Source organism: Sceloporus occidentalis, unplaced genomic scaffold, assembly GCF_023333645.1.
Source record: "Sceloporus occidentalis isolate IW3139 unplaced genomic scaffold, rSceOcc1.0.p SCAF_41, whole genome shotgun sequence".
NCBI classification, from domain to species: Eukaryota; Metazoa; Chordata; class Lepidosauria; order Squamata; family Phrynosomatidae; genus Sceloporus; species Sceloporus occidentalis.
Genome location: NW_028317021.1, coordinates 388,650 through 414,940, shown reverse-complemented (window position 1 = coordinate 414,940; position 26,291 = coordinate 388,650). Strand labels below are relative to the sequence as shown.

Genomic DNA, 26,291 nt, shown 5'->3' with positions numbered 1-26,291 from the left:
CTCAAGCCCTGGCGAAAGGTCAGGGGTGAATAGATACAGCTGGGTATCATTGGCGTACAGATGATAAGAGAAACCGAAAGAACTGATAAGTTTACCAAGAGACAGTGTGTATAGAGAGAACAAGAGGGGTCCCAAAACAGAACCCTGAGGAACTCCAACAGATAAGGGAACAGAGGACGAAGTCTGGCCACCCGAGACCACTGCAAAAGATTGATCTGACAGGTAAGATTTAAACCAATCGAGAACGGAGCCCAAGAAGCCAAGGTCAGAAAGTAAGTCAACTAAGAGACAGTGGTCCACGGTATCGAAGGCTGCAGACAGATCGAGGGGGACAAGGATAGAGTAAAGGCCATTCGCCTTGGCCCGCAGGAGATCATTCGAGATCTTGGTGAGGGCCGTCTCTGTGGAGTGCCATGGCAGAAACCAAACTGGAAAGGGTCCAAAATGGAGTTGGTTTTGAGAAAGTCAAGACAGCCAGAGTAGACGACTCATTCCAGAACCTTAGAAAGAAAAGGAAGAAGAGAAATCGGGCGATAGCTAGATAAGGAAGAAGGGTTGAGAGAAGGTTTTTTTCAGAATAGGGGAAATTAGAGCGTGTTTAAAGACTGAGGGGAAGGAGCCTGTAGAGAGAGAGAGAGAGGTTAAAGATGTAGAGGAGGGAGGGCAAAAAAGAAGGAGCTATGGAGATTAGGAGACGAGAAGGAATTGGGTCAAGAGAACAGGTTGTGGGTTTGGAAGAGTTCAGCAGCGTTCATCCAGAGAAACAGGGGAAAACACAGAGAATTTGTTAGTAGTAGGAGCCAGGAGATTAATGGTGGGAACCAAATCAGAAAGGGTCAACTCCAACCGAAAAGTAGTGATCTTTGTAATCAAATAATTGGCAAAATCGGAAGGAGAAAATAATGAAGAAACAGGGGGAGAAGGTTTAGTAGTGTGTTGAAACAAGAGGACAAATGCTGTGGGCGCCTCTCGTTGGCGCAGATCAATAGTTTATAATAATTCTGTTTTGCCATAGCTAAGGCGCGTGAAAAGGAAGAGAGAATGAACTTATAATGGATAAAGTTGGCCCACTCCCTGGACTTTCTCCAGAGACGTTTGGCCGCTCGAGAGCAGGACCGGAGGAACCTAACGATGGGAGTGATCCAGGGCTGAGGCCTAGTCATAGAAGAAGAGGAGGACACGCACGTAGATACAGGGGCAAAGCTGTCAAGAGCTGAGGAAAGAGTGGAATTAAACAAAGACATAGCTGAATCTGCAGAGTCCCCAAGATTAAGAGAAGCAAGAGATGAATCCAAGGACTGAGTGAGAAGATTAGAGTTAACAGATTGGAGGTTATGGAATTGGCAGAGGGCAGTATGGCAAGGGGGTGGGATATAAGTGAGAGTAAAACAGATTAAATGATGATCAGAAAGGGGAAAGTCAGATGCCAAGCAGTATGTTCCTCTTCTGATCAGAACATCTCCATTCTTGGTTTGAATTTCCCTTTGAGCTTGTAGATGTTGTGAAAGAGGTCTCTTGTTCTTACTTTTTTGTTGTTTCTCTGCATTATTTATTATAATACTTCTACGTATCCTAGCACACTAGTTGCTGAACAGTTGTGTTCATGGTTCTGGTTCTGCTCCTATCTCCCTTTTCTTTTGCTTCTTGTCTCTCTTTTACTGCTTGAAGTCTGCTAGGACCACAACTGGCCAGCTAAAGATGCCACAGTGGGTCACTAATATAAGTCCAGCCCTGCTGAATCAGACCAAATGCAGTGGTGCAGTGAGGTACTTTAAACTCTGAATTTGACATCTAAAGGCCCTGTAGATGTTGTTATGCATCACTTCAATTACTTTAAAATGTAGCAAATCATTTCTGTTGTGTCCCCTTCCTACTCATTTTTATTTTGTTTCCCTGCAATTAATATCCAGAAGGATATTGTGGCTAGGATCTTTCTGGCGATTTATCCTCATATGGACACTACATTATGTCAGTGTTAGCCACTTTCTGTGGCAGCAGGGGGATAACAGAAAAAGCCATCCTGTTTGCTGGAGAAATCTGCCTTGCTAGCTGAACTTGGGAACCAGGAGGGCAGTTTTCTCTCCAGACAGAGATGGCTTTTCTTGCCACCCTACCAGCTCTCCACCCACTGCAGTCTCTGCAGTGATTTTATTTCTCCTGCCTATGTACCTAGAAAGTCAACATGGTGTAATGGTTTGAGCACTGGACTATGACTCCAGAGAATCCCTGCTCAGCCATGGAAACCTCTCTCAACCTCTCAGCAAGTTACACTTTCTCAGCCTTAGACAAACCCCATCAGAACAAATTTTGCCAAGATGACCCCATGACAGGTTCATTTTAGGCTCACCATAAATCAGAAACCACTTGAAGGCACACAGCAACAAGCCTATGCAGCTATGCCAGCCGACATAATGACAGCCATAACCTCTGAACCTGAAACCAAAGCTGGGATAATTTACTCTCTGGTATTACAACTGACCAGGCCATCTGAGGATCTTGGAAATTGTACTCCAGAAAAAATAACTTGTCCAACTTCTGTCCCAAATTTTCATCAGCCATTAATCTGGTTAACACTGTTTTATACTATAGCTCAAGAAAAAATAGAAGAAGAGAACAGCAGTCTAGTACAGCCAGAGCTCAGAAGTTAATAATGCTGGAACTTTTTGATTATCCAGGATGATGGTATCATCTGCTATTTACTCCCTCTCCACCCTCATGTTTTCTTGAGCTTAGCAGCAACCCTCACACTAGCTATGACAGAAACCATTTTCCTAGTAACAGCATGCCTTTGTAAGTGATTCCTTTTATTATACTAAACATGTTGATGTGGCTTGGTCTTGAATGAACAATTAAGAACCAATAAAAACCAAAAGACCTGCTCGTGGAAGAAAAAGTGGTAGAACTGATTTGTGGACACCTGCATGTTAGGGTTCTCCTTGGGGACATAGCTATGGGGTGTGGTGGGGAGGTGGCTGTCATGAAGAGCATCTGCAATTCTGAAATTACCACTATCTCACTGTAAGGGAAAGAGAGAGATGGAGGCAATATTAAACCTCAGCATGATCCCTTGTATTCAGGGGAGAATCCAATTTCTGTTTCGTTTGACCAGCTGCTGCTGTGTCTTTTCCCTCAACCTGACTAACTAATGAATAACAGGAAAGAATGTAAACAACCTGGCTTTCATAAGGCAAAAGCAAGGTAATGAAACCGAAAATGATCAGTTGGTTTTAACATTGCTTGGGGCAGTTGTTAGGCAGTCATGCTACTACAGTAAAATTCAGGTTGGTGGGATGTGATGAGGAACAATTCTCAAGTTTAATTTGATTATTACCACCAGGACATTTAGTTTGCCCCAATCTGTTTTAGCACTGGGAGTAAGTCTCATTCAAATTGGAATACTTCTGAGTGGACACATAGACTGCTCTGCAAGACACAGTGAGTTTAATGGGGCTTGCTTTCAAGTAGGGTCATATAAAAATGTACAGCTGCAGCACACTGCTTACACATGTCAGCTCAGAAAAATAAGTCCCAGTGTGTTCAGTGGTGCTTAGTCCTAAGTAAGTACAAACAGAATTGGAATTTTGGGGGCAGAGAAGAAGAGGCATGGAGAAACAATTCTTTTCCTTATGAGCTAGACTGTGAATGCACTTTGAATAGGTTTGAAATGAAAGCATTTGAGGTGTTTATCCTTCTCCTCTTTCCATAGAAGCAAAATCTACATTTTAATAAAATGTAAATAAGGTAAGGTGTATCTGAAGCCCTGGATTTTGGCTCTCCTGTAAATACTGCAATAATCTCTCAGGTAAACAAACCTAACACTGCATCTCCCATAATATTTTTATCAAATTTTATATCTTGCCTTTTGGTCTCAATTAGCATTCAAGGCTGTTGACAAAAATAAAGCTCGGGTTTCGTTGTTGTTATTGTGTGTCTTCAAGTTGTTTCCAACATATGTGAATTTAAAACATACAAAAAGATTTAAAACCCAGTAAAGAAACAGGGGACTTTGACAGGGGACAACCAATGAACAGCAGGTGCTATAGACTATATTTCAGAGGAAGGAACTGACAACACCGCCTTTGAGTATTCCTCACCTACGAAAATCCTATAAAAATTCATGGGGTCGCCACAAGTCAACAGGCGACTTGAAAGCATGGACACACACACACACACACACACACACACACACACACACAGTTAAAAAATATAACAGCATCCAAGATTTTTAATTCTTTTCAACAGAAACCAAGCCTAAGTGTTAAAGTGCTGGGTGATTTTTTAAAAAGATTTTCTTTGCTTACCTGACAGAAAGATAATCAAGCAAGAGCCTGCTTGGTCTCTCTTAGAAACGTTTGGGGAGTAGTCACTAAGAAGGCCCCATTTTTAAAGCAGCTTTTTAAACGAATAGGTTGACTGACTCACTTCTTTCTTGTATATTTTTGAGATTATCCATAAGAGAAAATTCCAGACCAGAAACCTCTTGTATATTTTACTAATCCAAAATTGTATAAATTACCCTTTTGGCCACAAGCCCCCTCAAGAATAGCATACAAAACAGTAGCCAATTTAGAAACAGAGATTTCAAACCAGACCTTGAAAAAGCTCCTATCAGTTCTCCTCTGAATTTTAAGATGGTGCTATCCTTTGAGAGGACTGTGAACCAGATGGTACCTCTGGAATAATGCCTTGATCTTTCACAGACCACCTACTCACACTGTATTCTGGTGAGAAAAACACACATGGCATAGCATTGCTTTATTAAAAAAGAAGAAGAGCTGATCTTAAATTTCACTCAGCCTTTGGGGTAAGTGAAGTTAGTCCCTTGGGCTAGGCAGCATACTTCAAACCTAACAACCCTAGAAGAAGATGTTCTTGTCATCCCACTGACAAAATGAACCAAGCAGACAAGTACTCCACACCAGGACTGTATACAAAAGTTAGACTCCTTTTAAAATGGGACTTACAGTCCTCCCTCTGTTCTCGCGGTCTTCAGACTTGTGTCCCTTGCTTATGCACGAGGGAAGAATGGAGGAGGAATGAATGGGGTGCGTGCCCGCGCATATATTCAAGCCAGTGAGGCTTAATATAAGTGAAACTCCATTTTCGCAAGGGGGTCCAGAACGGATCCCCCATGAAAAAGGAGGGGTGACTGTATTTGCTTTGTATTGTTATCCTAAGCATACTCATGTGGGAGTAAATATCATGGAACATACTGGGATTAACTTCCAGGTAAACATACACAGCCTTGCATTTTAAATCATATTGATTTTTAATTCTACCTGTAAACCTGCCCTGTCCTTGTCATATAACACTGACTCAGACATACAGCTAATTGTTGTTGTTAATTGTCCTCAAATCAACTCCAGTTCATGGTGAACCTGTGGATGAGACATCTCCAAGACCTCTTGTCTTCATCCTCTCTGCTCAAGTTCTGTAGGCTCAGGCCTATGTCCTCAAATCCAACCTCTCTTTCTATTGCCTTCTACCTTTCCTAGCATCATTGCCTTTTCTTTTCTTTTTTTAAATTAAATTTTATTAATACATTCTAAAACAAAACATGACAACAAACAGTACACCAAAACAACAATAAATACAGGCAATAACCCAGATAAGGCCCTGAAAATTATAGATTCAGGGATCCTGAAAGACATCTTTCCATAAAAAATTAGCTACATTTGGTGGATGTCTAGAGACTAAATTTTGCTGGATGTATTCAATAAATGGGTGCCAAATCTTATGAAAGGTGAATCCAGAGTGTAAGCCTCTCGCTCTGTTGTTATTATCTGCCATTTTCTCCATCAACCACAAGTCCCAGAGTCTAGTCCACCATCCTGCAATATTCAACTTTCCCGTTTTCCAGTTCCTGGCTATCTCAAGCCTGGCAACAGCCAGAAACAAACTAATAAGTTCTTTATGTTGCAGAGCTTTATTTTCATTCATAAAAATGGAGAACAGGTACAGGAGTGGGGATAATTGTATACTTTGTTTAGTGATCTTGGAGATCAGTTGTAAAATTTCTGTCCAATATTCATGCACTAAGGGATAATCCAGCCACATATGTACAAATGATTCATTTTTCCTCATGATGTGGCCAAAGTATGAGAGCCTCAATTTTGTCATTTTGGTTTCCAAGGATAGTTCAGGATTGATCTGCTCTAAAACCCACTTGTTTGTCTTTTTGGCTCTCTATGGGATCCTCAGCACTCTTCTCTGGCACCACGTCTCAAATGAGTTGATTTTCTTCCTGTCAGCTTTTTTCACTGTCCAGCTCTCACATCTGTAACCAATTCCATGATGCAGAACTGATGAATTTATTCACTCGCTACCTTCATATCTGAACTTTCAAAGACATTTTTTTTTAAAAAAAGTTGCAAGTAATAAAAGTATCAGGCAGAAGCAGATTTGAGGAAATTAAACCACATTTGAGGTTGCTCAGAGTGGAGTACTTACCTATCTGGAAAGAAAATCAATTTTCAAAAAGTCTTGGAACTTTCCTCTTAATGGCCTGCACTGAAAGTATGATGGGCAAAGCAACAGGAAGGAAGCTCCAGAACTGAAAAGGCTACTACCAAGAAAGTCCCATTCCTTGTACTGCCTATTTAGCTATTCCAACTGGTGGGCACATGAGCACCACTCCCAACAGCAACATAAATATATGGCAGAGAGGAGAGTCTCCAAAAGCCATTTTTCCAGTTATCAGCCCCTGGATCCTCACAAAACAAATTCCCCAGCAATAAAAAAAGGTCAATTGCAAAAAACTCTAAGAGCTACAATTCATTTTTAATAGGTCATAGGCCTGCTTTCACCATTTATCCAGAATGAATCAATTGCCTAGAATTACCTTGACTCAATTACATAACAGAGGCAGTGGGGACTCTTTCTCTGGATGTCTTCAAACAGGCTGGACAGCTCCCTGCTGGTGATGCTCTGGCTGCAGTTCCTGCACTGAGCAGCGGTTAGACTTGATGGCCCATGTTTCAACTCTGATTCAACACTCCAAAACACAGTTTTCAATGGGGTCACTCAGATGTCATTTTTCTTAGCGCAACAATGCAAATAATCTTACCCATGCATTCCAAGTTTGTTGTTCATACACACATCTCTGCGCATCTCTGTTGCTCACATGTGCTTGCTAGCTTGGTGCTTCCCACCCAAGGGTGCAAGCAATCCATATGAGAAACGGTCTACAGCTGGGCGTCTTGAGGCAATGGTGGTGGCTGCAACGTCTCCTGCTTCTCCCTGGAGCCACCAGCTGCCAAGAGACGGAGGGGGGGATGACAGAGGGAGAGTCCTCCACTTCCCTCACCGGAGGGGAAAGACGCAGCAGGGCATGCAGAGTTTAATCACTGCCAGCGATGCAAATCTTTTTTAAAAACTCGTAAAAACATCCAGTACCAATTCATTCTGTATCTTTCAATGCATTCTAAACTTTAAGAAAGCTGATTTCAGCAAATGCAGGGAAATAGTAGGAGTGATCCCATGGTCAGGATTACTAAAAGAGAAGGAATTTCATGAGAGATGGGAGTTTCTTAAAAGTGAGATACTTAAAGCACACTTTCAAACAGTTCCAATGGAGATGAGAAATGGGAGGTATCTAGAAAAATGAAGACGGACGTCTAAAACACATTCAAATGAGCTAAGATTTAAAAGGGACATGTACAAAAAATGTGAAAAGGGGGAAATCACCAAAGAGGAATTCAAACAAGTAGCCAGAAGAAAATCAGAAAAGCTAAAGTGCAGAATGAGCGCAGGCTTGCTAGAAATATTAAAAACGATTAAAAGGGCTTTTTTGGTTATGTCTGTAGCAAAAGGAAAAAGGGGGAAATGATAGGGCCGCTGTGTGGAGAAGGCAGCAAAATGTTAACAGGCAAAACTGCTCAACACTTTCTTTGCCTTGGTCTTCTCTGAAAAGGAGAACAGTGTTCAACCTGGGGATAATGGACTGGGTGCTGCAGTTGTGGAAATGCACCACAGAACAAGTAAAGAGGTAGCACAGGAATACCTGACTACTCTAAATGAATTCAGATCTCCAGGGTGAGTTGAGCTACATCTGAGAATATTGAAATAACAAATCTTTGAGAATGAATAGTGTTTGAGAATTCCTGGAGAAAAGAAGAAGTCCCAGCAAACAGAGGAGAGCAAATATGTCCATCTTCAAAAAATTAAATAAATAAATAAATAAAATGGAGGTTGAGGGGGGCCCAAACAATTATTGCCCATTCAGCCTGACATCAAAACTAGGAAAGATTCTAAAGCAGATCATAAACCAGTCTGCAGGCATTAAGAAAAGAATGCCATAATCACTAAAAGTCAACATGGGTTTCTGAAAAACAAGTCATGCCAGACTAATCTTATCCAGGTTTTTTTTTTATAGAGTTACATGTTTGGTAGATGAGGGGAGTGGTGTAGCATATCTTGATTTCAGTAGGACCTTTGACAAAGTCCCCATGATATTCTTGCAAACAAGCTTGTAAAATGTGGGATAGACAACGTGATTGTTAGGTGGATTTGTAGTTGGTTGACCAGCCAAAGCCAAAGGATGCTCAGCAATGGCTCCTCTTCAACTTGGAGAAAAGTGACCAGTGGGGTGGCACTGTCCTGGGCCTAGTGCTATTCAACATCTTTATCAATGCCTTGGATAAAGTAACGGAAGACATGCTTATCCAATTTGCAGTTGACACCAAATTAGGAGGTGTAGTTAACACTCCTGTGAACAGGATCAAAATTTAAAATGTCTTTAACAGATTGGAGTCTAATGTCTAGATCAAGAGAAGTAATAGTACCATTCTATTCTGCTTTGGTCAGGCCTCACCTGGAATATTGTGTCCAGTTCTGGGCACCACAATTCAAAAAGGATGTGGACAAGCTGGAGCATGTCCAGAGGGTAACCAAAATGGTAATTGCCCAAGAAGGGGTGGATTAGGGAGCTGGGTGAGTTTAGCCTGGGGAAGCGAAGGTGAAGAGGTGATATGATAGCCCTGTTTAAATATTTGAAGGGATGTCATATTGAGGAGGGAGCAAGCTTGTTTTCTGCTGCTCCAGAGACTAGGACCCGGAGCAATGGATGCAAGCTCCAGGAAAAGAGATTCCACCTCAACATTAGGAGGAACTTCCTGACAGTAAGGGCTGTGCAACAGTGGAACAAACTCCCTCGGAGTGTGGTCGAGTCTCCTTCCTTGGAGGTGTTTAAGCAGAGGCTGGATGGCCATCTGTCACAGAGTGCTTTGATTATGAGTTCCTGCATGGCAGGGATGTAGCCAGGATTTTAGGAAGGGGGGGGGTCCAGACTAAGTGCTACCATTATAATGTGGCTTGGGTGCGGTGACAGCACGTGCCAATCATTTTTCTAACGGAAAGGGGGGTCCAGACCCCCCGGACCCCCCCCCCCCGGCTACGTCTCTGACAGAAGGGGGTTGGATTTGATGGCCATTGAGGTCTCTTCCAATTCTATGATCTCTTTGAGTTTTGGGATCAATGGCCAACTTAGAGTAGCACCTCTGTGAGAAAGTAGGTGACCTTATCATCATTAAAGTGCCACAATGTGATAATCCATGGTGCAAGGTTGTGTGTGTGTGTGGGGGGGGGCACAGCCTGTGGCAAAATATAATCCCATTCCTACCCTCAGAATGAGCATCTGGGCAGCAGAGCATTGACACAAACTTTTCACCTAGAGAGAGTAGCATTTGGCATTTGCTTGGGCTCCATCCACTCCGGCAACAGAAGGCACACACACCGCCAACAAAAAATGCTTCGCTTTCCTCTGTTAGAAACACACACACAAGAATGGGGACAGCCAAGGGAAAGGGGCTCATAGGAAACGGCCATATGTGGATGCGCTGGAAGAAGAGCATCATCCTGCAACAAGGTGGGTTTTTAGGACGGCTCCCAGACCTGATTTCCAGTTATTCCTCACCGCCAAGAAATTACCTCCTCCTTCCAGGTAAAGCTGCGGTCATTTGGAGACTGGGAAAGGGGAGGGAGGGTTATTTTCACACAAGGATCTGAAGCAGCCTCAGCTGTAGCACAAGGCAGACAAACGTAACTGAAGAAGAACAAGAGGAAGGGAAATTCTCCATTCAGTGTTACTGACATACACATCTCTATTTGTGTATTCACATGGCACCAAAGCATTACCGTTAATGGTTTACTAAATCACGCGAAGTGGCAGCAAGATGATCGATTTTGCTTCTGCCCAGACAGGGGATTTAAGTGCCTGTGGGAAGCTGTTGTTTTGTTATGGGTGCTCAGAGAGACCAACAGCACTGCCTCCCCCCCCCCCCCCCCGCTAGTGTCAAGCAAGACAGGGCTAAGAGGGCAAACCTTTCCTCCTTTGCCTCAGTCTCAGGGGGTTCCCTCTCAGGGGCCTAACTGTAGAAACTGGAGTGGGAGCCTGCAGAAAGAACCCATACAATCATAGAATCAGAAGAGACCCCAAGGGCCATCCAGTCCAACCCCATTCTGCCATGCAGGAACTCTCAATCAAAGCATCCCCATTGACAGATGGCCATCCAGCCTCTGCTTGAAGACCTCCAAAGAAGGAGACTCCATCGCTCTTTGAGGCATCATCTTCCATGATTGAACAGCCCTTACTCTAGGGGTCTGACCAGAGCAGAATCGAGTGGCACTATGACTTCCCTTGATCTAGACACTAGACTTCTATTGATGCAGCCTAAAATCGCATTGGCCTTGTTAGCTGCCGCATCGCACTGTGGACCCAGGTTCCACTTGTGGTCTACTTGGACTCCCAGATCCCTTTCAGCTGCTGTTCAGTTGTCCAGGGGAACTCCCCGAGAGTCGCCTCCAAGACTCGCCCTCTGCCCCCCCTTCAAAAAGAACCCCCAAACCCCAAAGAAGGCAGAGAGCTCCTGGGGGCTGGAGCGCTGCCCGCTTTCCCTGGCCGAAGCAAAGCAACAAGCGAGGGGGCCGCTTTCCTCCTCCCCGAAGAAAGAGGAGGAGAAGGAGGACCGGGGCCTTTGCCGCCTCCCTCTCGGTTGTGTCTTGGCGCAGGAGCACAAGGGAAGAAGAAGGCAGGAGGGACTCACAATGCTCCGCGACAGCTCTTCGGCTCCGGCGGCGGGGGCTGCCCAGGTCCGCGGCGAGGCCAAGCAGAAGGCGAGCGCGAGGAGCATCTCCTGAGGGAAGGCGCCCCCCAGCAGCATCCCTCCGCCGCCTCCGCCGCCTCTACTCCGCCGAGGAAGGGCGCCGCCGATGCCCAGCGCCTTCGCTCCGCAGTGGGGAAGGGGCTGAGGAGGGCGACATCCCAGCTTGGCGCCTCCCGCCTCCGGCCAGGGCCCCCGGCCCCCAGCAGGGCATCCAGAGGCCGCCCCTCAGCCTCCCTCGCCAAGACTCTCCGCCGCAAGGAGAAGAGGGGAGGCCAATGCCGCCGCTTGTCCAGAGCTCGGCGCGGTCGCCCCGGCGACAACGTCGGCCCCCAGTTGGCGAGGCTCTCCTTCTCCTGCTGCTCTGGGAAGTCCTTCGGCTGAGGCGGGGAGGGGGCGGGGCCAGAGAGGAAGGGGCGGGACCAGGGAGGAGGGGGCGGGGCCAAAGGGGTCCCTCAGCGACAGCGCCGCCTGGCCTGGCCTGGGCCACCCTCCCTCCCTCCTCCTCAGCCTCGGCCTGGCTGCCCTGGGAAGCCGCCCCAGGCAAGGGGAGCCCGGGCCCTGTCCTGGCCAAAGGACCGCCACGGCCTTCCCTTCCCAGGCAAGCGAGGCCAGGCCTCCCATTCTCCCTCAGGGGCGGCTTTGGCCAGCTGAGGCCTGGGAGTGGAAGGGCCTTCAGGAAAGGAAGGGGCACTAAGGGTTCTATTGGAAACGCCCCCTGGAGAAAGGGAGGCATTCAAGACTCTCAAAAGAGAATCAGCTTGGGTTGGATGGCCCTCTCTCAGTGGGGGTGCTTTGATGGGGAGTTCCTGCATGGCAGAATGGGGTTGGACTGGGGTGGCTCGGGAGGGCAGGGATGTAGCGGGGGGGGTTCTTGGGGTCCAGACGCCACCTTCCATTAGAAAAATGAACGGTGCGTGCTGCTGCGCCGCCGCACCCAAGCCCCATTATAATGGTGGCACTCAGTCTGGACCCCCCCCTTCCTAAAATCCTGGCTACATCCCTGGAGGGGGGTCTCTTCCAATTCTACAATTCTATGTTACCTCAGGAGCCCCTGCTCACCCATCTTCAGCCCTTCCTATCAAATTACAGGCATCCCTTCCCATTCATAGAAAGTCCATTCCATGAATCTGAACATCCATCAATATTGGAGCCCCATGTGTTTCAATGGCCACACACTCAGCACTCCCACCATTTTGTTCCCTCCCTGCTCACCAGCAGAGCAAGGCCACAATCCCAAGTCTGCAAAAAGGGAGTAATAATAATATTAATGAGGGTGATTTATTTGTAGCCCACCCAATGATGAAACATCCAGGCAGGTTACATCAGTAAAAAGTACATTTAAAAAAGTAAAATTCAAAATTAACCCATTTTCTGCTTTTATGTTTTTAAGTTCTGCTTTTATGACCTATAAAGCAGACCACATCTCCCTGTATTATCTTGCCCATACTTTGAAAGCTTCAGGAGAGGCCCTTCTCTCAGTCCTACCATCATCACAAGCACGGTTAGTGGGGACACATTAGAGGGCCTTCTTGGTAGCTGCCCCTAGAATCTAGAACTCACTTTTCAGGGAGACTAGAATGTCCCTCCTCCTTCCATTAGCAGACTAAAACCTTTTTATTCCAGCAGCCTTTTGAAACACAAAGGCCTGTTACAGACTGCCCAAATAAAGCTGCTTCAGGTCTCTTTGGAGGTATGCTGTTTAAATGATGCATGCATCCTAAGAATCCGGAAGCTGCACCAAAGCTGCACTCCAGTGCTTAGGAATGGAGTGTGGCTTTGGCGCAACCTCCAGACTCTTAGGACCCATGCATCATTTAAATAGCATACCTCCAAAGAGACCCGAAGCAGCTTTATTTTGGCAGTCTGTAACAAGCCATGGTTTCTAAAGAGTAGGCTAGAAGGTGGGGTATTACTTTAGGTGAATTGTTCATTTTCTGCTGCTCCAGAGACTAGGACCCGGAGCAATGGATGCAAGCTCCAGGAAAAGAGATTTCACCTCAACATTAGGAGGAACTTCCTGACAGTAAGGGCTGTTCGACAGTGGAACATATTCCCTTGGAGTGTAGTGGAATCTCTTTCCTTATAGGTCTTTGAACAGAGACTGGATAGCCATCTCTTGGAGGTGCTTTGATTGTGATTTCCTGCATGGCAGGGAGTTGGACTGGATGGCCCTTGTGGTCTCTTCCAACTCTACGATTCTAAGATTGTATGATTTTACCCCCTATGCTGACTTGGGCTATAATCTAAAATGTCTAGAGGGCCCCAGATTGCCTACTAGTGTTGTGACAAATCAACTTTTTCATCTTGTTCCTGAAGAGCCAGGTGGGATTTTTTTAAAAACTCTCTCTTTCCTAAAGATCTAGATTTTTAAAAAAATGTTCATTCCCTCCCTCTCATGGGGGGAGAGAGACATTGTTGACAAATTCCCCAAATGATCAAAAGGTAGCAAGCAAACATTTATGTGAATTATGTGTGTGGGTGCTAATTCCATTTGCATTACACAGCTGTGACCCAAAGCCTCATCTCCTATCTCTTTCAAAGAAAAAAGTGACCAATATCTCCCAATCTCAGACTTTTCAAGCTGAACCACCAAAACCAAAAATGAACACCAAACTGTCTGACGAGAAAGTGTCTTCACTCTCAGTGTCTGAGGCTGAGAGACTTTCTGGAATCAACTACATTGATGGGAGTTCTAGTAGCTTTTTTGGATGGACAAAAAAATTTGAACTTCTGCATGGTAGAAGAGGGTTGGACTGGATGACCCTTGGGGGTCCTTTCCAACTCTAGGATTCTATGTATTCCTGCATGGCCAGGACCAGATTTTGTATTACTTTGTTTTAGATTATTTGAGATACTGCTATAAATCTTCACCATGTCTACATGCAGTACTATCCTTGGAAATAAAAAACAGCTCGGGGGTAAAAGAAACACTTTTGGGGACTATGACTCCCAGAATCTTGCAGCCACTGGCTACAGGATTATAGGAGATGTGCAAACAAAGAACTTTCCTCAGTTTGAAAAGAAGAGCCCCAGTCAGCACAGCCAAAGGGCCATCTTTACTGGGTGATTCTGGGACTTGTGCCAAGGAATCCCAGGTGCTGGTGGAGGCTCTTTCAGAGGAAAGAACTGTCAAAACCACTTCTGAAGGGCCATTCAGACTACCTTTTACCCCGGATCAGGAAGTGAATTATGCATGTGAAGTTCATATTTGCCCCAAATCTCCCACAAGCGAATCCGAGGCTTCCAAAACCGTTTCAGGGCATATGCCCTTTAGCACAGGTCATTTAGAATCAGGGTAAAAGCTGTATCTTTTGGAAAAAAGCCGGGCTCGGTGAATATGAACTTGCTCCCGATCATGATCGGGGCAAGTTCAGGGGAGGGGTTTAGGTCAGAGGGAGGGCAGGAGCCAAAGGGTGCCAAGAGAATCAGTGACGGAGGAGGAGGAGGAGGATGAAGGAGCCGGGGGGAAGAAGGGAGCCATGGAGGGCAATCAGGTTAACGGAGCAGGAGCAGGAGGAGAAGGAAGGAGTAGGACGAAGGGTCAATTCAGGGCAGGTCAGAGGGAGGGCACAGAACAGAGCAAGCCTCCATACTCACACTAGGCAGCTTTCTCTGTATTTTTAAAAATTATTTCTGACAAACTATGCACATGTTTTTTGCTACAGAGATAGCTATATAGATAGAATGTGGCTGCCTGCCTGTTCACTTTCCCTTTCATTTCCTTGCTTCCAGCAGCAGGGCACTTAGCAGGAGGCTTTTTTCCTTTGCGAATGCTACAATGTGAATGTTACAAATGTTTCTCTTTCCAATTTTGCAAACTGATACAGAATGCTTTTGCTACTGTCTGTAAGGAATTCAGGAGAAGCTGAGGGAAAGCAAAGAATGCATGGCATCCTTTTCTGGTTATTATTATTATTATTATTATTATTTTTTATTAATTATTATTATTATTATTATTATTATTATTATTACATGTGTATGAGGCACTCTGGGGTGGCAAGGAGGGAGGTTGCAGGATGCAGAGATGGCATTAGCTTGCATTTTGGGGTTGAAAACGGGGCCAAGGGAAGATCCATAACCTGCAGTGACCCAAATACCCACAACACACACACACACACACACACACACACACACAGAGGAGGTTTTTAAATTTGACAAAATATGTGCATACTGGCGCCTGGTTTTTTTTAAAAAAGGAGGGGGGAAGCACACTTCCAATTGCCCAATGGGTGCAGGAAACATCACCTATGACGAAAGCGGAACTGAATTTGATTGACAGCAAAGGCACCTTCATTTTAAACCGATTTCTCCGCTGGAGTGAGAGGGCATTCAGGGTTAAAATACCCTGATTGAGGTAGTGGGCACTTGCTTCCGGAGGGATTGGGGGGGGGGGGGGACCGAATATTCCCAGTTCCTTCCAGCGCAAAATGGTCAGTATGAATGGGGCCTGAGTATTTCTTGCCTAAGAAACTCCTTAGAATTCCCCTTCTTTGGAGAAAGGAGCCAGAACTTCCTTGGGGCTCCCAGCCTAAAGGTGACTGAAAAGTACAGCTAATTAAGCAGAAGAGTTAGTGAACCAAGTGCCAAATTGTATCCTTAAAGAACAAAGATTTCAGGAGTGCTCTCCCTTTGATGACCAGTAAATCACATGCTCTCAGCCTCACGGGAAGGCAGTAGGAAACCTCCTCTGAACAAATCTTGCCAAGAAAACCCCATGAAAGGTTCACCTTAGGGTCGCCAAAAGTTGGAAACGACTTGAAGGCACACAACATCGAGTACCAGTTGTCAGAAACTAACAGCATGTGAAGCTTCTGGACTTCCCAGTTGAGAGAGCAAAATTCTGCACTGCAGGATTCTTCCATACTTTTTGGCACATACGGACTAGCAGTTTTACCACAGCAGGTAACAAAATAATATCTGGGTTACAATCCTATGCCGTTTTATCTTGGAAGACCTCAAATGGGACTTGAACTCAATGGGACTTATTTGTGAGTAGACATGTATCAGATTTATTCTACTGGATGAAGTTTTGTCACCCTCAGATAGTCCCTAGACCTGTTACCTACCCCTCAGGGCACCTGGAACTGTTTTTACAGTGGTGGGGATGCAAAGCTGGCAAGCAAGCCATTATCAGTTTTGCCTACTTGCAGGTGCATTTTTACAAAACAAAGAAAAAGCAGAAAATACTGCATTAAAATACTAAAACTATTACTAAGTAATATACCAGCTCAATGAGTTAGCAGTGTGACCATCACTAAGGCAATGATAAAATGATAAGTGAAATATTACAAAAATAATTAAAATATTATCTTAGTACTGTATATCAAAGCAAAACTCTACACTTGGAGGAAGGAAGTGTAAAAACTGGTTATGACTAAAGATTACGACAGTGGGCCCTTGGTATCCACTGGGGTTTGGTTCCAGGACACACACACACACCCCAACAGATAACAAAATCCGTGGATGTTCAAGTCCCATTAAATACAGTGGAAAGGGTAAATGGTGTCTCTTATATAAAATGGAAAATCAAGGTTTGCTATTGGAATTTATACTGTTTTTAAAAATATTTTCAAGATGTGGATACTTGAATCTGTGGATAAAAGATCAGTAGATAAGGAGGACTGATTGTATAAGATCTGTTACTACTACTACTACTCCTCCCTACTTTACTTTAAGAATAAAAACCTCTGAGATACACAAGACTGCAGACAGAATTGCAAAACACATATATCTACCCACTTGAGGTACTGAATCTCTTGATGCTATCCTTTTTTTTAGATAACACTAATCTATTTAGGGCAGTAAGAACAAAAACGGATTTTGAAGAGCACCAAAAAGATATCTTTAAACCAGAGGAATGGGCATTAAAATGGTAAATGAAAATTAAATCAGTCTAATTTAAATAAGTGTCAAGTGATATATATTTGGGCAAAGAAAATTCCATACAGAGTGATGGAATTTGGGCTGGCAACAATTGATGAAGAAGCAGATTTTGGGATTGCAGTAGATAGTTTGATAAAAATGTTGACTCAATGTGCTGCTGCTGCAAAAAGTGAAAATTCTTTGTTGGGCATAATTTGAAAAGGAATCAGAAGAAAAACTGTCAATATTGTACTGCCCATATGCCTGTCCATGGTGCAACCATGGCAGGAATGTTGTGTACAGCTCTGTTTAGCATTCCTAAAAAAGGATACTTTAGAGTTGCAAAACATGCTGAAAAGAACAACCAGAATGATCAGAGGAATGGAATAACTTGCCTAAAAGCACAAGTTGTCATGTTTGGGACTGTTTAGCTTAGAAAAAGGCAAGTAAGTGAAGACACGATGTGATTGTGTGTCTTCAACTCTCTTGTTGGCTTATGGTGACAACATTTGACATCTTTAGTCCTTATATTGGGAAAAAGGCAAGATATAAGAAAATGAAATAATGATAATAACATAATATAACATTAATTTCCTAGGGTTTTCTTAGGCAAGGAATCCTCAGAGGTAGTTTTGACAGTTCCTTCCTGTGAAACAGAGCCTACAACGCTTGGCATTCATTGGCGATCTTCCATCCAAATATTAAGCATGGCTCGCCCTGCTCACCTGCTAAGCTCAGATAGGATCTGGCACCTTCAGTATACTTATAAACGATAGAAATATATACAACTTTTCTGATATTAGAACCCCAGGAACATACACTGAAATTGAATGGTGAGAGATTCAAAACGGGGAACAGGAAGTCTTTCTTCACATGGCACAGACTGAAACTTTGGAATTTACTACCTCAAGAAATTGTGATGGCTGCCAATTTGGACAGCTTTTTTAAAAGGCATTAAATAAATGTATGGATGTTAGGTTTGGCCATCACAGCTCAGGGGACATTCCAGAGCAGCATTCAGGATGCTGTGGAAAACTAAAGCCAGCGAGAAAAACTGGCTCTTCACTCATATGAGCACAGAAATGCCTTCTACATGCATGTGGACTTCTTTGGCATCTTGTCCGTTGTCTTTCAATATTTCACTAAGAATATTTCTTCAAACCTCTTGCGAGCTCCATGAACACAACAGACCTTTTTAACCTCTAATAATTATGAGGTTTAGAACTCCGCAATTGTCTTGTTCTGTTTTTTAAGTAAAGAAAATGTAAATAAACTTAATTAATAAAAAAAATAAAAAGGGATCTTAATGGCTAGACTGTACCTCCAATATCAGAGGCTATTGCTGGGGAATGCAAGACAAACAGTGCAGTTGCAGTCATGGTCCACTGGTGGGCTTCCTGTATAAGCAGACAGCTCCTGTCTGTGTGAACAGAATATTGGATGTATAGCCCCTTTTGTTGAGTCCATTAACTTATCCACTCCAGTGCTGTGGAAGATGTGAATAGTGAGAAGTGACTTTTTGTGACTAAACTTACCCCTCTCCCTATCCATTCTCTGAAGTGTTCTTTCTCTCTTTCCTGCCTGTTGTGCATAGCCAAAAGCTCCTGGTGGGTGGGCCTTCCTTCTTCAAAGTCACTTCTCTCATTGGGGAAAGTCTCTGCTTCTCTCAAATCCAGTTGCTGTTGAAATGGCCATAATTATATTTGAAACTGCTTATTAAAATATTCAACCTTTGCAATCTCTTGTCTTTAAAATATAAAAACTACACCCCCACCCCCACCTGCTGTTTCCCAGTTTTAAAGAGTATTTATCTCAGAGTATTTCAGAACAAGTCTTGCATTGCTTAGCAACACCATGTTGAGTGATTTTTCAACTAAGTATCTTCCCAATCTCTTTCTTATTAGGAGTCATATAACTTGGCAGTTGACATGTCACAAAGCAGTTTACGATTTTCCAGCAGAGGAGACACAAGAGAGAGCATAGAGAGAGTGAGTATAAAGCAGCACGAGTGGCTGCTTGATGGGACCTGAATAATTTGTCCTGCAATTCACAATCAGCTTGGGAGTGGTTGAGGGAAGACCCATTTGCTTTTTGTTGTGATCTTGTGTCTGTATCTGGAATTCCACAATGAACCGAGGCAATGAAATGGGGGACAGAAAGAAAGTTCAGCCCTGACAAGAGGCACAATAAGGCAGTCAGCCTAGGTGCTGGAAGGTGGCAACACAGTGTGACAGGGCAATGCCTGTCAACTATTGGTGCTCCAGATATTTGGGTCTTCAACTCCCAGAAGCTCTAATCAGCATAACCAAGGGTCAGCAATTCTGGGAATTGAATCCAAAACATATGGAAGACTATAGTTTTTTGTGGGTTTTTCAGGCTACGTGGCCATGTTCTAGAAGAGTTTATTCCTGATGTTTTGCCAGCATCTGTGGCTGGCATCTTCTCTGAAGTGGCACTATTACCTCCCTTGAACTAGACACTGTATTTTTATTGATGCAGTCTAGAATCACACTGGCTTTTTTAGCTGCAGCTTCTCCTCTGAGGTATTAGCTACTCCTCCTAATCTGGTGTCATCTACAGATATGATAAGACACTCTCTAGTCTTTCATCCAAGTCATTGATAAAGATGTTGAAGAGCACTGGGCCCAGGACAGAGCCCTGTGGGACCCCACTGGTCACTTCTCTCCAGGATGAAGAGGAGCCATTGTTGAGTACCCTTTGCCAGCCAACCAATTGCAAATTCACCTAACAATCAAATTGTCTAGCCCAAATTTTACCAGCTTTTCTGCAAGAATATCATGGGGGATTTTGTCAGAGGCCATAATAAAATCGACAGCATTCCCTTTATCTATCAAGATGGTAATTTTATCAAAAAAGGAGATTAGATTAGCCTGGCATGACTTGTTTCTCTGAAACCCATGTTGACTTTTTGTGATTATGGAACTGCCTTCTAAATGTTCACAGACTCTCTTTTTAATGATCTGCTCTAGAATCTTTCCTGGTATAGATGTCAGACTAACTGGACGATAATTGTTGGGATCCTCTTTTTTCCCCTTTTTGAAGATGGGGACAAGGTTTGCCCTCCTCCAGTCTGCTGGGACTTCTCCTGTTCTCCAGGAGTTCTCAAAGAATTTTGCCAATGGCTCCGATATTACATTTGCCAGTTCTTTTAATACCCTTTGATTTAGGTCATCTGGTCCTGGAGACTTAAATTTGTTTAGATTAACCAGGCATCCCTTAACTTCCTCTTTACTTATTCTGTGTTTGGGATTGTGAATGATGGTAGTTCCGTCTGCATACGTTCAACTGTGAACTCATCCAGTTACTAAAATAAATGTTTTACTCTGAGATAACTGAAGATTCGTTTACTGAATTGTGAGGAGCAGGTAGTTTCTGACAGATATAATGCAAAGTCTGACTGAATAATATCAGTAAGACTGCAGGGAAAACCATAACCATAATCCAAGTTTATGCTCCATCTACAAAGGCAGAGCAAGAAGAAATGGGAAGATTTTACATTGGAGTCCAGAAGGAAAAGGATCATACACCAAAACAGGACTTCTTGTTAGTCATGATAAAAAGTGACAGAAATAGAGTCAGAACCCTGAATACAACTGTTCAGCAACTTGTGGGCAAGGACAAAGAGAACTACTGTATTAACCAATGTAGAATATAGAACATGACAACACAAAAGGAAATAACAAGAGTCCTTTCCCACAAAATTCAAAAAATCAAAGGGAAATTTAAACCAAGAGTGGAAATGCAAACAGCAGGAGAAAATATTAAATAACCAAGTAGAAATAAAAAGACAATGGAAACAATAGACTGAATTATATAAAAGATATGAAAGGATGAGAAATTTATTCAAAGAAGAACCATTTGGAGATGAACCTACAATTTTAGAAAGTGAAGTGGAATCTGCACTCAGAACACTTGGGAGAAATTAATCACCAAGAACAGATGGCATACCAATAGAGGTACTTCAAGACACAAACAGAATATACTCACGTTCTAACTGAACTGTTTCAACAAATATGAAAAACAAAATAATGGCCCAAAGACTGGAAACATTCAATATAAATTCCAATCCCCAGGAAAGATGACACCAAATTCAATGTATTATTAATGCATCTCTCAGGGAGGGATATTTTCCATTTTGTTTAAAAGAAGCAGTGGTATAGTCACTTCTAAAAAAGCCATCCCTGGTCCCCCTGGACTTGAAGAACTATAAACCAGTATCAAATCTCCCTTTTCATGGCAAAGTGATCAAGAGGGCAGTTCCCAACTCCAGGCAATCTTGGATGCTACAAGTTATCTAAACCTGTTTCAAACCAGTTTCAAAGAAGGCTGTGTAGTTGAGACTGCTATTGTCACCTTAATGGATGTTCTTCACCTGAGAATTGACAGCGGAGTATGTCCTCCTGCTGCTTTTGGATCTTTCAGCAGCATTCGATACCTTTGACCATGGTATCCTTCTGGAATGCCTGGGGGATTTGGAAATCAAAAGCACTGTACTTCAGTGTTTCCGGTCTTATCTCTCAAGCGGGTTCCAGTTGGTGGTGCCACTCAATGTGGCTCAGCTCCCTAATAGATAATAGGGTTAAGATGTTTTTTATAACCCACAGATACTCTGCCCCTCCAGCCCACTTTCCATCACCTGCTCACTGACACAATACTGTGCTGGGAAAGCTTGAGCCCATGTTGGACCACTGCCATATTTCAGCCAGGTTTCTGTAAAGCATTCCAGATCATCTTCCTCATCCATAAGAAGATCTATCTACTTTACTTTTAACTGACCTGGCATTGGACAGGAGCAAGGTGAAGTTTTGTGGGTGGCTTTGATTACTCTCTGATTTACTTGTGCTGCCAGGGCAAATAGAAGTTAAGACAGGTCTTAAACATCTCTATTTCCATCCTCTCTAATGACATCACCCTGCCGTTGTCATATCTCCCTCTGCCCTGGACAACTTATATTAATAATAATAAATTTTATTTATATACCGCTTTTCCAAAAAGATCAAAGCTGTTTACATACAGTTTAAAACCAATTACAAAACACATCATAAAATAGATAAAACCAAGAGCACTAAATACAATATACAATCTAAAAACAATCATTCAATCAATCAATAGGGTGAGGTAGAGAGTCAATGGGATCAGAGAACACGACTTCATTTTCCAGGGGGGACAGCTTGACAGAAGAGGAAGGTTTTAAGCCTCTTTTTAAATGTTTCCAGGGGGTGATAAGACGGAGCTCGTCGGGAAGACTATTCCAGGTTTGTGGGGCAGCTACTGAGAAGGCCATCTGGGAAGTAATAACATATTTAGAAGGTGAAATTTCCAACAAGTTCTTCCCGGTTGTTCTGAGTGTGCTGGGCGGATTATATGGGGAGATGCAGTCCCTCAAGTAACTCAGGCCCAAGCCATTTAGGGCATTATAGGTAATAACCAACACTATTCTGTGTAATGGCTGAACCCTTAACTAGTTGCTATATTCATTTTAGCAATAGCAAGTACATTTCTATACTGCTTATCAATGAACTAGCACTCCCTAAGCAGTTTACAATGTATAAGCCAATTGCTCCCAACAAGCTGGGTACTTATTATACCAACCTATGAAAGGATTGAAGGCTGGGTGGACCCTGGAGCCCTGCCTGGGATCAAACTCACAACCTTGTGGCTGCAGCATGCAATTTAACCACTACGCCACCAGAGCTCCCAACATTTTTTAATTTGGACAGAATAATAATCTGCTAGAATTTTGGCTTAATCTTTACATACAGTATTTCATATCCCTTTCTTAAATGTATTTTATCTGTTTGGCATGGTACTGAAAAGGTGACTGCTGATGAGCCTGAAGAAACCAGTATACATACAAATTGGACCCTTGCCCCAAGAATATATTTACATATTAAAACCAGGAAACCTACAAAACACCTGTCCATAACCAGATTCAGAGTCTAACATCTTTAGCATTAGCCATGGTAGTGATAATAAATGGAGAAAATGACTGCTGCCTTATTTCCTTTAAATATGGTACACAAGTAAAATAAACTCCACAGCAACAATAAATAGAGAACACACAGATAATAGCTCACTGATACAATTCACTGACACACTAACATAATTTATCAATCACCACAAAATGATTCCCAGTTTGTACACACTGAGTTTATTAATGTGAATAGTTGGCCAGTCCTGCATATCCTTACTCACACTAAAGTGAAGCCTTACTGCCAACCTATTACATAGTAGCAGGTTGCGCTCTCGCCATTCCCTGGTCGTACAGCCGCTGCTCCCACTGACAGCTGGTTTATCATAGAATCATAGAGTTGGAAGAGACTGCAAGGGCCATCCAGTCCAACCCCCTGCCATGCAGGAAATCTCAATCAAATCACCTCCGACAGATGGCCATCCAGCCTCTGTTTAGAGACCTCCAAGGAAGGAGACTCCACTACACTCTGAGGGAGATTGCTCCACTGTCGAACACTCTTTACTGTCAGGAAGTTCCTCCTAATGTTGAGGTGGAATCTCTTTTCCTGTAGCTTGCATCCATTGCTCCTGGTCCTAGTCTCTGGAGCAGCAGAAAACAAGCTTGCTCCCTCCTCAATGTGACATCCCTTCAAGTATTTAAACAGGGCTATCATATCACCTCTTAATCTTCTTTTCTCCAGGCTAAACATCCCCAGCTCCCTAAGTCGTTCCTCATAGGGCATGGTTTCCAGACCCTTCACCATTTTGTTAGCCCTCCTTTGGACATGCTCCAGTTTCTCCACATCCTTTTTGAATTGTGGTGCCCAGAACTGGACACAATATTCCAGGTGAGGCCTGACCAGAGCAGAATAGAGTGGCACTATTACTTCCCTTGATCTACACACTATACTTCTATTGACGCAGCCTAAAATCGTATTGACCTTGTTAGCTGCCGCATTGCACTGTTGACTCATGTTCAACTTGTGGTCTATTTGGACTCCTAGATCCCTTTCACACACAGTCTCATTCAGCCAGGTATCACCCATCCTATATCTGTGCATGTTATTTTTCCGCCCTAAGTGCAGTACTTTACATTTCTCCACGTTGAAGTTCATTTTGTTAGCTTTGGCCCAGCTTTCTAGCCTATTCAGGTGATTTTGAATTTTGATCCTGTTTTCTGGGGTATTAGCTACTCCTTCTAATTTGGTGTCATCTGCAAATTTGATAAGTATGGCCCCAGTTCTGTCCTCCAAGTCATTGATAAAGATGTTGAATAGCACTGGTCCCAGGACAGAGCCCTGTGGGACCCCACTGGTCACTTCTCTCCAGGATGAAAAGGAGCCATTGTTGAGCACCCTTTGGGTTTGGCCAGTCAACCAATTACAAATCCATGTAACAATTACTTTGTATAGCCCACATTTCACTAGCTTGTTTGCAAGAATGTCATGGGGATCCCTTACTATAGATAATGCCTCTATGTAAACAGCAACATTGCCAATTTCTGGGGAATTCCTCAGAATCCGGGGAATTTAATTAATTTTTTTCTGGAGATTTTGACTGAATATTCTGGTAAATATTGGGGAATCTGGGGATTTTGGATTTTCGTAAAACATTCTGAGAATATATCTTCGAGCCTTGTTGGCAACACTGGTAAACAGTGAAATCAAATTTGCATAATGCACTCATGGGATTCTGACATACAACAACACAGGATATGAACACAACTCTTCACTTGCTTCCTGTTAGTTGCTCTCACCTCTCCAACTTGAATCTCCAGCCTTAGTCTCTCTTTGATACTTTTATGCCATTTAGACACCATCTGGAAAGTGATGTTGCCTTGGGCTTTGGCTGATGATCTAGCCTTCTGCTCACATCTTTGCAAAGGAGCTGGTGCTTGTCCAGAGCAAGGTGGCCAGTCCTGCAGGTAAGGCTGTTCTTCTTACCATTCCATATGATGATGATGCATGGAGGTGATTATGATGATGGGTTGGACAATTGCTGCTAAGACAAAGGAATTTCTGCTTTCAGCTATGGGGTATTTTCTAAGATCCTCCCATATTCAGCCCAGATATGAGTATTCCATATAGCTGACCTTAGAAAAGTTTCAGAAAGGGTGAGTAAGATCCAAGCCAATGTTACAGAAGTCCAGGAAAGTCCAACTTGCAATCTCTCACATTGCAAGAAAGAGAGCAGGACTTTCTAAAGCTACCATAGTTTAGCTTACATTAAATTTCTTTTAGTTTATTGCAGTTTCTGTTAATCTTGTAGATAAGAAAACTGCATCTGACATAAAAAGATCTGAAGCTACTTCTTAAGGACTGTAGAGGCTATATGAATCTTCTCTTTTACCATTCTATTTTTGTAGCCATATAAAATGTTATCTTAATGAGCCTCTGTGAGGTACCGCTGGAACTCCCTTAACTGGGAGGTTTGACCCGAGTTTGGGTAGCAATAACTGTGGGTTTTACGCTACAGAATGGGAGGCTTTGGCAAAGCTCCCGCCAAATGCCTCCACATGCCTCTGTTCGCCGACCAGAAGTCTGCAGGGTCTCTCCTCTGCTGCAAACTGGAGGGTGATCATCTGGAGGAGAATCCAGCAGCAATGGAGGGAGCTGCGGGAGCCAAGCTGCGGATGGAAGCCTTTGGCACTAAGCGCCTTTGCTGATTCATTTTAACAAGAAGACAGGTAAGATAAACAAATATTTTCTCTTTTATGAACACTACCAATCTACTTTCTCAATTTATTATCTGCATTATTGACATTATACAAGATGGGAAAAATCCAGTCTACTTTAATCAGGAAACAGGACTAAGACAATCCACAACTACATCTGCAGCTGTGTTACTGATATCATTGGAGGGGAGAAGGCTAATTGTTTCCAGTGACTGTAACAACTGAATGGAAGAGAAACTCAGTGACTGCTTCTGTCCTACTCCCCCTGTAGCAATTCCCATTTAACCCGGTAAGCCTTGTGAGCTCAAGACCCAAAATGGACAGATGGGGGAAAGGGAAAAACTGAGGAATTAAGCAGATAAGAACGAGACCCAAGGAAGAGTGACTGAAAATAAGTGGTGGAAGTAAATAGAGATGGGACTGAAGATTGAGAAGGATCACTGAGGAACGAGGGGAGGAGAAGAAGAATTGTGAGTTGAAATGGAAAGGTTGAAAAAGAAAGTGGACCTAGAGACTTCAGAAGAGAGCAGATTCGAAGAGACCAGAGAAAGAGAGGAGGTTTGTGATGGGGACTAGAAGAAAGTAGAAAACAGGAGCAGAAAGGAAAGCTGAAAGTGGAAAAAGAGTCCTAAGAAGGAATCCTGAGAACCGAGGAGGCCAGCTGAGACAGAAAGGAGTGT

General features: G+C 43.4%; 1 protein-coding gene across 2 annotated transcripts in view; it reads right to left on the bottom strand.

Moving 5' to 3' along the window:
* LOC149289959 (matrix metalloproteinase-17-like) overlaps positions 1 to 11,325 on the bottom strand; it is a 115,246-nt gene extending 103,921 nt beyond the window's left edge. Inside the window, exon 1 of one of the 2 annotated variants that reach the window (XM_089489904.1) lies at positions 11,043 to 11,325. In XM_089489904.1, the coding sequence (XP_089346030.1) occupies positions 11,043 to 11,159 (117 nt within the window). In that variant the 5' untranslated portion in view covers positions 11,160 to 11,325. The remainder of the gene's footprint in view (positions 1 to 11,042) is intronic. The other variant, XM_089489905.1, reaches the window with a different exon arrangement.
* Between the last annotated feature and the right edge of the window lie 14,966 nt (positions 11,326 to 26,291).